This window comes from Squalius cephalus, assembly GCF_949319135.1.
Source record: "Squalius cephalus genome assembly, chromosome: 20".
Classification (NCBI taxonomy): domain Eukaryota; kingdom Metazoa; phylum Chordata; class Actinopteri; order Cypriniformes; family Leuciscidae; genus Squalius; species Squalius cephalus.
Window position 1 is genome coordinate 11,338,171 of NC_137141.1, and position 14,878 is coordinate 11,353,048.

The 14,878-nt window shown below is 35.7% G+C and overlaps 2 protein-coding genes across 3 annotated transcripts in view; both read right to left on the reverse strand.

Moving 5' to 3' along the window:
• The window catches only part of ctbp2a (C-terminal binding protein 2a), a gene marked incomplete at its 5' end in the record, with an annotated part of 53,788 nt that extends 46,747 nt beyond the window's left edge, over window positions 1–7,041 (reverse strand). The window contains one exon of one of the 2 annotated variants that reach the window (XM_079853990.1): window positions 6,818–7,041. The remainder of the gene's footprint in view (window positions 1–6,817) is intronic. The other variant, XM_079853991.1, reaches the window with a different exon arrangement.
• A 4,857-nt stretch (window positions 7,042–11,898) lies between these two features.
• tex36 (testis expressed 36) lies at window positions 11,899–14,527 on the reverse strand. Its single transcript, XM_079854002.1, has 4 exons — window positions 14,415–14,527; window positions 14,121–14,267; window positions 13,145–13,225; window positions 11,899–13,054 (listed from the first exon to the last, which is right to left on the reverse strand). Exons 1-4 carry the CDS (start codon window positions 14,463–14,465, stop codon window positions 12,731–12,733), a joined length of 603 nt encoding a protein of 200 aa, XP_079710128.1. The 5' UTR covers window positions 14,466–14,527; the 3' UTR covers window positions 11,899–12,730.
• Window positions 14,528–14,878: the final 351 nt, after the last annotated feature.

Consider the following 14,878-nt stretch of genomic DNA (forward strand, 5'->3'; position numbering starts at 1 on the left):
ATTTGCATGTATATACTGTGTATATATATTTATATTATATATAATTTATGTTATATATAAATATTTTATATATAAATAACACATTTTCTTAAATATATATATGCATGTGTGTGTATTTATATATAGAAAATAATTATACTCCGTACACAGACATAAATTATGTAAACACAAACTTTTATTTTGGATGCGATTAATCGCGATTAATCGTTTGACAGCCCTATTATAATTATTTAGTTTTTTCATTTTATATGCTTATGTATGAACATATATATCCAAAGATTGTAAGATGATATAGCTTTTATGGCTGTACGTGCTGTTATGAGATACCGGTACCACTGTGTTGTGTTATTGTAAAAAAAAAAAAAAAAAGTCAGAGATCTCTATATAAACTCAAACATTTCTCACTTAAAGGGGAACTCTAGCCATTTCTTCACTGACTTTCACTTTTGTTGTCGCGTGTTTTCTCAACGAGCTCTCGCTACAGCTTAGAGACATTCTATTTCCAACTAACCGGGACGTTAGTCCCCATGTTGCAAGGTTGGTTTTCCGCCGGGGAACGCTGGGGGGTGCGGGGAAAGTCACCATTCTCACCAGAACAGGTTATTTAACCATCCAAATGATTTCTAAACGGATTTATTAAGTTGAAATAGTTGCCAAGTTCCCCTTTAATTCTTCCTGTCTATGCTAACAACACTCATTTTCCTCAACTATATATTCTTGTCAGAAAAAAAAAGTGGGTTTTCAGAAGAGATCTCAATGACTCAAACAGTATTTAGACATGCCAGTCAGACATCCTAATATTCACTCAAAGATTTCTTATCCGTAGGATTCATTATGGTCATTATTTTTACATTTATGTTTGTCGTCGCAGCTTTAAATGAAACAAAAAAGAGTAACATCAACAAAATGTTCCTCTGTATCTCTTATCTCTGGGACAGAAATCTCCTCATGCGATGTCTCGAACACTTGACCACATTCCCATGCATCTGTATCTCTTAACGCATCGCTTTCTTTCTTAGTCATATCTCTTGCTTTCTTCCTCTCGGTGTAGGACAGAAACCTCCTCATATAGGTCACGAAACAAAAACCACAATACATTGCAACAAGCAAAAATAAGTGAACCGGCATTTGTAATATAACTTCGCAAACAGTATGTGAAAACCTCTGTATTGATCTGTGATAGTCTCTCAGCTATAATAAGCCAAGCGTTTTCCCCCGACCCCTCTCAGTCTGAGCACAATAAAGGGGCCCCTTGCCTCTCTGACCCCTTCATAACACACTGAACTCAATGACCCTGCTTTGACTCTCACTCCTGGAGTCCTGAACTCTAACAACCTGCAGGAGAGGCTGATCACATCGCCTCCTACAACGCATCAAGATTTCAGCTCAGGGATTAATGCTGAAAAATCATCAGCAATTTCAGACACACAGGCCATTTTCCTCGTATCCGAGCACTGACTAAAGGGACACCCTGAGAGGGTGAGGAAAAACAAACAAAAAAAAACCGAATAAATATCACCATACTTCACCAGTTGATTACATTAATAATAGTAAACATTTTTTGTATTACAAGTTTTCTGAAATTTTATGTTTAAATATGCAAATTAGGCGTTGTCTAATTAAATATGCATTAATTTGCATACATTGCACACAAGTCAGGTTTAAAATTATTGTTTCATTTATTTGATATATTAGAGCTAAAGGTTTTTACAGAGGGGATTTTGGATATCTCTATTCATCAATCTCATTAAGTTCAAACAGCCCAAAATTATTTAATTTTCGCCATTTTTTTTAGGAATAAAATGTATAAAATCAGGAAAATTATATATGAACAAACCCTTTTGTAAAAACCTTCATAATATAGATAGGAATAAAACTGTAAAGTCTGGTGTATACAAGTGCTGTACTGAAGTGGAGATTTCTGGCTCAATGTAGGAGGAAAAACTCATTTTGAGAAAACGGCCTTTAAAGATATATACTGTAATTGAAATCTACAGATGCAAATAGATAAAGTGCTCTAAAAGATACAGTTAAAAGTGTATTTTGGATGTTTTCTGTCCACTAGTCTGAAAAAACACTTTATGGAAAGCCAAAAAGGCCAAAATCTCAAAATTGACATGCATGAAAAACCACTGGTTTTTCCTGTAGTGTCTCCCCTTAATACGTCCTTATCTGATAGATAGCCTGTGCCCCTCAAAGAAAAGATCCATAAAAACGATTTAGGGAAACTCAGTTGCACAATGTATCAGTGATCATCAGTATTAACATTTTTCAAATGGAAAAATATTGGAAATATTGGAAACAGTATATTCTTGTACTGCAAGGGGTGATTCAAACACAACACAGGGCAGTAGAATTAAAGTCACCATGAAATCGATTTTTTTTTTATGGAATATTGCAGGTTTTTTCAATGCATTTTTAAGTATTAGGTTTAAAATGTGATTTTTGATTTTAAGCCATTGAAGTGCAATAAGCAGTGGAAAAATAACTATACTATATATATACACTGCTAACAGAAATCTATTCTTGATTGATTAAAACACTGCAATGGAGATTTAGACAATGTACGCAATATCACAACAGTATGGATATAGATCTGCCACCATACCATCTTTATCAATATCTTTATCAATAGCTTCAATCATGCAAATCCAAAAATATATTTGAAAAAAATATATGGGGGGGGGGGGGTCTGTACCATAATGGAAAATGATCAAAAAAGTAGTTTTTCTATAAAATTATGTTTTTTTTTTCTATTTATTTGCACATTTCTTTTAGAAATTGATAGATTTAAATACTTTTCACTCATGAAAAACAAAAACAAGTAGATCCCTATCATTTAATACCTATCATTCGCAATCATTTGGCTAACTCATCCTCACTCTCATCACATGGAAGAGCTAACTCTGCACTCTTCCTATTGCCCTTTCCGTTAAATATTTCTGTATTCATTTTCTGAACAGAAGAAATCAATTTGTTGTTTATACACAAATACAACTATACTACAAAAACACTTCAAATAAATAAATAACTGCAATCATAAAAAATCCCAATGGGGAAATACATTACTACAATTCCACTGTGGTACAGCGTTGCCATATGGCAACATACCTATTTTTCCATATGGTATAGCGTTGCCATCTGGAAAAATGTATATTTTCTCAATTAAACTCAATAAAACTATGTTAGACAAAGTTGATTTGTGAATAAAAATATCTAATTTACTTATCAAAGATGCTGCAAAAAAATCCCCCTTGAGAAGAGATGTTTAGAAATGAGGTTAAGAGAGCAATTTCTAGAGCATTTCAACAGGTGACAGTTGGAAAGAGAGTTTAATTTGGAGGGACATTCAAATGTCATGTGACTTAAAAACAGCACATCATTGGCTACATTAAGGCCTGCCCTTTTAATTCCCATAGTGCAATATATTGTATTTTTTTCTGAATAACAAGGAAATGAGTAGAAATTAATTGTTGCCATATGGCATCGCAGTACCATAAAGGGATATTGGCCAAAATGTCTTTCCAAGTGTTCATCACAAACAGAATTATCATAAATCAATGAACTAAAACCACCCTTATTAAATTTTACCTCACTTTATTTTGCGAGGGTAAATCTAACTCTGCAGGGGTAGATTTGAATTTAACACCAGGAATTACCCCCCTCGCCAAGCACATGGATGGTCTCATGTCTGTATGAGAGAAAACAGGAAGCAAAGCCTGTAGCATTTCCTCTACAACTGACTCTGGCAGGAGAAAGAGTGTGAGCTCATTTATGGCTGGGCAACAAAAAAAAACAGAAGAGGTTCACTGACACTAGCAGCAACAACACAGAAAACGGAACCAACTAAACCTTTACCTGCAATCATACATTATTCCGTTACTCTTTTCCACACCTCTTCATAAATTTGCTCTTTAATAGAAAAGAGGGGAATCTAATGAAATAAAGTGAATTGAATGAATCTTTTCTTTTAGACATTTTGAGCCACATTCTGATTGACAGCCAGACACGTCCCTGAGACTCTCACACGAGCGGCGGGTGAAATAAAAGGTTGAATTTTGCGGCTCTAGGCTGATGCCATGTTCCAATTTCATAGCAATTACCTTCCTATCAGGCACCGTCAGACATCCTCTCAGTCTTCCTAACTCCTACTGTTGAGAAATCACCGGAATGCTACACTAGCATATATGCAGAGGAGGCTATAATAGTGTGTGTTAAACAAGGTATTAAAAATTCATTAATATTCATCTTCTCTGCGTACCGCTCAAGTGAACGTCTGTGTTTGAGATTCAAGCTACACTCAAACAAACACATTTCACTTCTGTGCTCCGCTCATGGAAGAATGTCAACATTCCCAAGCTCAACACAACTGCAAAAGCTTCATTGCCTCTGGGAATGAACACATGCTCACATGTAAAAGACTAAAACGAAAGGCAGGAAAACACACAGCTCAGCATCAAGCAATGCAGTACGTCTAAGGCAATGAATGCAGCTCATATGAAAAATATGAATAAAACATGATTCACTTACGGTATGGTCTACCTGAAATGTGTAAAATACACTACCATTCACAAGTTTTTAAAAAATAAATTAATTAATATGCGTTACAGCAAGGATGCATTACACTGATCAAAAGTGACAGTAAAGACTTTTAAATTGATACAAAAAAATACATTTCTATTAATCAAAGAATTTTTAACAATGATAATAATCAGAAATGTTTCCTGAGAATCAAATCAGCATATTAATGATTTCTGAAGGATCATGTGACACTGAAGACAAAATTCCAAATTCAGCTTTGGAATAAATTATATTAAAAAGGATATTCAAATAGAAAACAGTTATTTGAATTTTTCAGAATATTTCACAATATTACTGTTTTTACTGAAATTTTGGATGAGTAGAAGAGACTTTAAACATTAAAAAACTTTTACTGACCATAATCTTTTGAACATGGTAATAATTGAATTCAAAGCGAACAAAAAATATTGTATGAAATTGTATGTGCTGAATTTACCATGCTTTTTTCTTAAAAGGTCATGTATGACTCATATCTACAAACAGAATCATAGCATGAAACAGGCCTAATTGTTGTATGACACCTACAATAATTGTGAAATATTTGGTGTGACATAAAAGTCTACTGTTGTCAAACATATCCATCGCATAACTTTTTTCATAAGGGGTGTTTCAATGAATTTACAAAATTATTTGAAGCCTCTAAAGGTCAAAGTTTAATGATGTTTACTAATCACGTATCTTTTATTACCTTATATATTAAGACCATATGGACATTTATTTGACACACTCATCTCAGGCTGATGACTGATAACAGAAAACTTGGTTGCAACACTGAAACGCATAGTTAGGACAGCAAAATAAATAGACTTATCAAGGAAAGAGAAAATAATTTCCAAAGTTTCCATATCTTTTGTTGTTGATGTCAGAGGTTAGGCATCCAATCTAACTCTGTAGTATTTTGGGGCGAATTCATCAGCTAGTCAAATTAGATTTTGTCACCAAGTTTGATTTTAAGGACATTTCTGCACAATAAACACTTTTGATCCACTTGATATCCAATATAAAACCACTTGAGAAGCACTGATCCGAAGTACAAATGAACTGAAGAACAGGATGCCATAAATATTAAAGAAGCCCTTTGCATTTTCCTGTCTGACTCTAATAAATGTCTTCCTGCTTCATATGCTGCCATGTACACTATGATTCAGTGTGTGATGTGTGAGCGCTCCGGGGCGAGAGACGGAGAGAGACAGAGAGAGAGAGAGGGAGAATTCTCAGCGGGGAATGTAATGGACGTGTCAGAAATCAAGGTCTCTAGTCATCAAACCGAAACATGTAACCTACTGAGAATACACGAGTAACACTATGGATTATTTACACTTACATTGCATTGCATTAACCAGTAAGGATTAAGCTTGGAAAAGTCTTTCGGGCCCCGAAGTCTTCTTGAAAGGGCCCTTGACAAAGCCCTTAGAAACAGCAGATGTCCTGGTAGTGAACATCTGTACACACCCCCTCTCCTCCAACAGACAAAGGGGCATCTCCCTAAACACACACACACACACACTACCTACACTTCTTAAGATCTTGTTTTAATTCTATGATATTAAAAATGGGATAATCAAAAAACACCACAAATGTATATGCAATAAGTTGAGTGACAAGACTAAACTTTTAAACTACATCAAAATAGTGGTTGACTTTGCCAAAACCATATTTAGGGGAGCCTTATCACACAGTTACCAACTGAATACATAAATATTACCTTCAATGTTGTCTCCAGGTGTATATTTCCTTATATAGTGCCCTTGAAAGACATTCAACATTAAGAAAATATGCTAAGATAGCACGCATCAACAGTTTTAATAAAGCCATTTTATACATGGTCAACATTGTTTTCACTTGATCTAACGAATACAATGTAACCGAATCCCGAAGAAACAGCTGATACAATGTAGCCAGAGATCAAAAACCGAAATATAACCAACCAAAGACGTTCCATTTGCAACTATTCCGGTCGCTGAGTGGCTCAAGATGTCCTCGGATATTAGAAACACAGAGAGAAAAGCCCACCCATCCCCTCCATGTCGCAGGCGAATAAACACACACATGGACGGACACACCGCGCAACACCAGCCGCGGCTCCTTAAACCAACAACCGGCGAGTGCATCTTATATCTTACCTGGATAAACGCCTATATGTGTGCGTGTGTGTATGAAGATATCGTGTTCATATATCCAATAAGAATCAATACGCTGCTCAAATGCACGTAAGCGTTCATGATTAATGACTCACCTTTAAAATGCTACAAAACTTAATCCAGCGTGTCCCAAAACTGAATATCTGATAATGATGTTTGGCTTTAGGTGATTGAAATAACTTACAGATGTGGCTCAGTTTGGCTAAGAGCGACAGAAGGTGGTTTACTGGGTTTAAAAAAAAAAAAGAGGAGGTGATTCGGAGACTATGGTGCACTACGTTTCATCTTTTCCCCAGTTGCAAGGATTGAGATGTCTCTGTTTTCCTTTTCTTTTTTTTCTCGATCTTTTTTGAAAGAGGCGGGGCGTTGGAGTGTGCCGACCAATAGCGTGGCGGTTGGCGCGAGGGCCACGCCCACATCGAGTGCGTTTGCACTGGTCAGTTTGACCACAGAAGGCCTGCAGAGTCAGACCACTAGCATTGATTGCTATCTCGGTAGTTAAAATTCTCTCGTTTTGACCCTTGGTATTGATTTTCAGATTTTTGTTACTTGTATGACAGCAATGTTTGTCATGCTTTTCTGTCAAATAGGCCTAACGTTACTTGAATTTATTTTGAATTCAATGTGAAAAATTGGGTTGTTTCCTGTAAAATGACTTTAAATCAACCTTATTTAACAAAATCATGTGATAATATGTGAAAGTAGAGTATAATATTGTATTATAATATGTATTTGTAGTACATATCTGAGCAATATTTTGAGTGAAAATTTACATTAGTCTTCATTTGTTAGTCTCAAGCTCATTAGTGACAGAGAAATAGTGCAAAATATTTGCATTTTGTTTAAACTTTTTTGTGTTACATTTTTTAAAATGTTAATGTGCATCTCATAACTGGCAGTGATGTCATCAAGAGGTAAGTCAGTGGTTCTTCCCATCACTCAGTTGGAGGTATGAATATGTCAAAATCAGAGTAGTTTATTTTACAAGACAGCGACCTTGACATCATTTTTAGTAGCCGATAAACACAAACACTTTCACAAATTGACAATAAATTCTGACAATAAATCAGATGTGTGTTTCTACATATACTCTATAGTGCACATGTAAATATTGTAATTCAAAAATATATAGGGCCCAAAAAATGCGGCATGAATGGGGGGGGGGGGGGGGATATATGCAAAGCTGGATAATAATGCATTGTTGCATATGTTTTATCCACAGACTCTCTCTATTCTCTAAAAACTCATCATGAATTTCCCCCAAATTCAGCACTTTTACATTCTGCCTCTCTGAGCTCAAAATGCTAATTCAGAATCATTTTACTCTTAAGGTTTGTCTTTGACCCTTTGCTTTACAGTACCTGCATTTATACATACTGATTTGCCCATCAAGAACCATGACACTTTCACAAAAACGTAGCTAATTAATTCACAACAATTGCGCTCATGTCTGCTGGGAATGATGCTGGTTTGATATGGTTTGTTTTTTGCTCAACAGCCATATAAATCAAGTTAGCAGTTTCTTTGATTAATTAACGTAAATGGAGACTTTCCTTAAAGGAATAGTTAATCCAAAAATAACAATTATAAAGAAGAAAGTATACACCTAGGACGGCTTGAGGGTGATTCAATTACAGGATAATTAAAATAATCATTTTTGGGTGAACTAACCCTTTAAAGTGGATACATGAATGTACTTTATGAAATGCATCAAAATAACTCAATGTGCTTTAGTTACATAAACTTGTCTATAGAGATTCATACTTATAAATGCTCTTTTTTGGCATCTGTGGTCCAATGAAGGACCTTTAACATTCATGGAACCTTTCCAACACACAAAATGTTCTTTATAGTAAAAAAAAAAAAAGAAAAAGGATGTTTATTTTAGATATTTATTTCCAATCTTTTTTATTGGCATTTTGTCAGGACAACATAACTTGTTGCGGTAACACTTTTAGGGTCCAATTCTCACTATTAACTAATAGCATGTATATTATTATGATAATTGTCTGTTTATTAGTACTTATAAAACACATATTTTACATCCATTAATCCTACTCCATACCTAAACTTAACAAATACTGTACTAACTATTAATTAGCAGTAATTAGGAGTTTATTGAGGCAAAAGTCATAGTTAATAGCTAGTGAGAATTGGACACTAATCTAAAATGTTACACTTATTGCTTAAACTAAAATGATCAATGAACAAAAAATGTGAGAGATGACAGAGAAGCAAGTGCACAACCATCTTTAAATTTCCATTTTTTGCTGTAGCTCTGTATATTTCTATGGCATCGCTCTTGAAGAATAATTAGCTGGTGAAGTTTAATTACTTATTGTAGAGTTACCGAAAGTTATCATGGACATTGTAATGTTTTAAGCGGATGTCATGACATATGCCAGTACACTGGGAAGATTCACTCATAAATCTGTAAGATCTTACCTTCATGCAGTGGAAATACAAACTGAAAAGGGGCGGGGCTACACAAGGCCTATAAACACAAAGCCTAATACCCTCACAAGCCTAAAATGAAACCACATCATCACATGTGAAATGTGCTAAAACTAAATTTTTTCCATTTGTTTCAGTGGCACAATAAAATTTTCCAGAGGCTGAGTCCACTGCTGTTTTCATTCCTCATTTCACTAGTGATGACTCAGTGATTGTAAAATGCGAGACGCACTTGAGTGAACCGGTGCAGCACAGAGTACCGACTTTTATCATAGAACACTGAGTTTTTCTGTGTGTTATAACATCCTCTCAGACTGATCTATTCACAATGATGCACTGGACGCCTCTATGGATGTGAGCAATCTTTTAACAATGACTTATTCTAATGCAGCAGCCCTCTCCACCTCATTTGAATGAATATTTCATCACTAAGAAGGTTTATTCTGGTGTGTGCCGGGTCTCCTGCAGCCATTTCTCAAGGTTAGACAGAGTTATCACATGGCCGAGCTGAAAAACAAGGATGTGCGGCCGAGAGGCGACAGTGAGTGATATCTCACAATAACAGTGTCAAGGAAAAGATGCTGTCGACTAGGAGAAAACATAACCGGATTATGCCATATGAATAGTAATGAATGAAAAAAAAAAAAAAAAAATGCAACAAAAGCTGTCAGAGATGGTACCTTTTAAAAAGGTTCTAATATGTAGCCTACATTGTATAAAAAAATAAAATAAATCATGATTTATCCCAACTTTTTATCTTTTGTAAAATCACCTTTAGATAATTAATGTGGTGCAGAAAACATCATATATTGAGTTTCTATGTATTAAACCAATCTCCTTCATTGTATTAACTCAAAAAATGTTTTTCAATGAACTCAAAATTTTAAAGCACCCAACCTGGGAACTTAAAATCCCCCTGTGGTGAAAATCAAGGTTTTCATATTGTTAATGTCTATGTGGTGTTTTTAATGTGCTTTAAGACAAATCATGTGTAAATTCACAAGTCAACACCATTGCTGAGTATTTCTCCTTAAAACGGCAGTGAACCAAAGACAGTCTCAAAAAACGCGAAATCGTCAGTGTTTCTGACATCACAAACTACCTTGTAAACAATCACGTCAACGAGTGGATCTCTGAGCTAGTGTGCGTGAGTGGGGGCGGGGCTAATTTGCATATTCATAAAACCGCGAGTACTAAACGAGGCAAAGGTGTAGAGTTACATTCAAGCTATTTTAAGGTATGAAGACTTTTTTTTTTTTTTTTTTCAAGAAAAAATCGCTTAAATATGCCATTTTGACGATCAAAGATGAGTTTTAAGGGATAAAATGATTGACTTCAGGGGGACTTTAATTTTTAAGTTAAACCAACGCTCTGAAAGGGTACCACCCCAGTGATAGTCCGTTTTTTCTGATAGTGTACAGAAGATCACACGCATATTGTAACGTAAAAGCGGACTGAATTAATTTCTGCATTACATAGAAGCATTTGTTTACACTTGTCTGGGGAAAAAAGGCTAATTAGAGTGTTAAGATGCATTAATTATTCCATCAGAGAGAACGGTATGGGCCACGTTATTTGTCTTGACCTCTCGTGTAAAACATGCCAGACTGTATCATTAATTCATTACCTGGCAAAATTAATTATAATGAGGCCAGTGAAATGAAGTGATTAGATTGGAATGCCCTTAAGTTAAGGCTCTTATTCAGAAATGATTTATGCTGATTAATCTACTCTATTAACTCATAATGCATTCTAGTGTACCTTGACATCTGACTATCCTTTCATAAATCTTTGACGTTAAAACATTAGTTCCCATGGTAACCTAAAAGGTTTGTTTAAGTGGAAATGTAACCATATTGAAAACTTTAGTTTCCTATTTTTAAACTCAACTCAGATGGTTGTTGGTGTGTACGGACCTTTAAAGTGGCAGTACAATAAAAGATGAATCTCAATGAGATGCAGTTCTTTGATCTCAACCGGGTTATTCTGCATTCAATTCAGCAAATCCATCCGCTTGTCTGTCCAGCAATCTATTTTTCAATACGTCTTTCAACAGAGAATTGCAATGAGCTTTCAATAAATAGCAACACAGAGACAAATAATATCAAGATCAATGTTTAGCATTTGGAAAACCAAGGCTATCAGTTTGCCCAGAACCGGAGTAAGTCAGATAATATTAACAGAACAGACAATGTTAAGAGAATTCTCTGTGCCATCATCACCATGGCAACGTGTCTTATCTTTCATGAATAGGTTATGAAAGAAATGTAATGTGTAAAACGTCATTACCATCAAAGAAATAAATACTTAATTACTAGATGTCATTTTCTTGGATTGCATTTCAGAATTGGGGCTAAAAACGAGAGCAATTCCCTCAATATCTCTCCCAGTGTTTCTGCTATCTGGACACATAGGAAATCTGGAAAGCCCAGAGGATTCTCCTCGTTGCTCTTTTCCAGGTGCGCACATATAGCAACACAGCTGCCGTTTCAAATGCAAGATGGCAATCTTACGGCCTCTCTTTGAAGCTGAGATAATGTAACGCCGCTCACTGTTTAATCTCTTTCAAAGGCAGGATACTAATCTTTAGCCCAAACGCCACTGAGTTTTTTACACTTACATCCCCACAAACCCCCCTGTTTCTCACTGTGAACCACATCAGGTGAGTAAGATGCCACATTAAACGGCCGTTTAATTTCAAATATTCCCATGAGATCTCTTTAGCATTTCTGTAATTTCTTTTAATAAGCGAAAAGAGACATCAGTAATCTCACATAACAGCTATTTTTTATAAACATTATTCATTCTTATAGGCTAAGACAAGGTTAAAGTCAGCATAAAATGGAAGTTGTGATAGTCTTTTCTTCCCTGTTGTGACATATGAGTGAAACGGCTTCTCAAACAGGACTTGATTTTGTCAATAGGGATTTAATTGGAGGGTTGGATGGTTTGCTATTGGTGGATCTCATGTGAGTGACAGGTTGCCCCGCCCTCGCGCCAGTAAACACATCATCAGAGAAGAGAAGAGAAGAGATAGCACTGAAAGAGGGAGGAGAGTTATTTTGATCAAAGATTACGACTTGAATTTATAATACTATAATAAATCCTGCAATATTGTTTCTGTTTTATTAGACTGGGCTGAAAATGTTTATTTCTTTCTTATTATACGGTATGCTGCATTCAACACTGATACTCTTCTTTACAGAATGAAACGTCAAAATTTGTAACACTGCAAATATAAAGTTGAGTGATGCCAGTTGAGTGGCACAGACAGACAAAAAAGAGACTGACCTCAGCTGGTAAAATCAGAGAATGACACTTGCTAGGAAATTCCAAGTGGTGCTACTCACTGCAGAGACAAAGACGTCCAGCTCCACCCCTGTGGATCTAATGGGTGGAGGGAAAGAGTTATGGGTAGGGTTGTGGTGTGGTCGGACCTTCTAGCTCCACCCCTTACACCCACATTACATCTAGAGAGGGGGAGCTGGACTTCACGCTCTGCAGAGCATCATGTTTAGTGTCATAAACAGTCAGATCTTCTCTGATTGTCTTATTTAGGGAGTAAAGGAGTGGTTGTTGGCTGCTAGTACACTTAGTGGAGTGTACTGGTTAGAGTCGTCTCTTCCAAACCACATGAAACTCTCCTCGGCCTGAGCCGCAGCGTTCATCTGAGACCTCGCCGAGTGATCTCTGGGAAAGCGACTTCTGATTGGGTCCTTTCTGCCCTCTGTTTCCTGTTTGGGCAGGAAGTCGGACCGATAAGCTGAGTTCTCCCACTGTGCCGCACTAACCGGACTCAAGGTGTCGTAATGATGGCACAGGCAGTAATGAGTGTTATGCTGCCGACGCTCTTCAGGACATTTCTTAAGGCCGAAACCCTTCACACATAAACACATGCAAAGTGAAATGAGTATAAAGACATGAAATATAACGGATAGAATCACTGTTTATTGTAATGATGAACTCACCTGATCATACACATGTATGGTGTTTTGCAGTGCTGTGCGGTTATCATGCGCTGACAATGGATATTCTCGACCCATTGTTTTCTGCAACAGAAAGACTGGATTGATCAGCATGATACAAATTGTAGTCGGTTACTGATTCCAAATTACATGACAAGAATAATCCCTTACATTACACATTTAAGGTGATATAATCTGACTACTTTTTAGATTACTTTTGACCTAACTCATTTATCACATTGATTTGAGTATAGGATAACATACAATATTATAATTGACCTAACTTATTAACATAAAATCTAATGACTTGCTTCAAGTATATTAGGTCAAAGATGTTCAGCTGACATAAAAATTGTTGGGGAATCCCTGCATTGCATGTAGGCCTAAATATGAAATGATGTGAATTTGTACATTTTGATGTGTTTGAAGGACAAGAGCCTTCCAAAGACAGTAATACATGGTTAAATGGCTCACTGAGTGATAATTCAAATAATAGGCTAATTCATGTGTTTGGCAGGAAGAGCGGATTACATATGTTGCAATTATGAGAAAACACTTGTTACGTAAAAGTGAAACTATTTGTGTAAATCCAGAGATCAAATGCTGTGGGTCTGAGTTTTAAGTGGCTGATCTGATTTGATTCCAAAAACCAAAAAAATGTAGATGATAAAAAAGAACTGGACTAGTAGGAAGAATAAATAAATTATGATTAATTTACTGCCATTGTGAGAATACAATGTAATAATCATGTAATAAAATTACGAGTGTTTTAAAATGTAATAAAATCTAATTACAAGTACAACTACTTCATTTTTGGAATCTGATTAGCCTACATAATCCAGATTACACGGCAACACACGGCAAAGTACAGTAGCCTACAGTAAAAATCCATTTCCTCCAGAGGTTGCTATCTGCAAGTAAGTTTGTTGAAGGTCATTGTAGTGTAAAACATCAGTCTATTTTAATAGCAATGACTAACCTTTTCAGGATTGATGAATAATTTGGGATATCGATCCTGTGTTTGAGTCAGGGGTTGAGGAACGCCATGTGTCAACATTGAACCTGTGCTCGTACACAGATCACGTGACTGTTCACATCCAGTCTGAGACGAACCAGCGTGAACGAACTGGAGAACAGCAAAACCGACAGATGAAGAAAGAAAGAAAGAAAGAAAGAAAGAAAGAAAGAAAGAAAGAAATATGCGAGACCGATGTAAAAAAATAGCTCAAACGCATTTGTAGTAACTTAAAGAGGTAAAGTGTGGTTATCCTACCCAGTTTCCACTCTGGTTCTTATTAAAATATCTCTTGCTTCCTTTATTCATTGTCACTGCATGAATTTAAAATAAACACTCAACTAAAAGTTACATATTCCCAAACGCCACTGACTGACGAACTCAGTAAAAGTGAACTCAGGTGAGAGCGCAGTGATTTTGAAACCATGGCAACAGAACACACACGCTATTCATCATCAAAATCACAATAAATATGCATGTTAACATGCAATATGTGGAAATATCGAGGATTAAAATAGCATTGTAATAAAATAAGTAACGTAAAAATAATATATAAAATTGATTTATTGCCCAACTATACAAAATGCAATACTTTCGATAACATCGTGGGCTCAAATAATAATTTATTATAGGATAATACGTAACAAAAAATGTAACGTAGTTATTTTAATAATATGTAAGTTTACGTAAAATGTGTTGTTTAATACAAATAAACCGATATG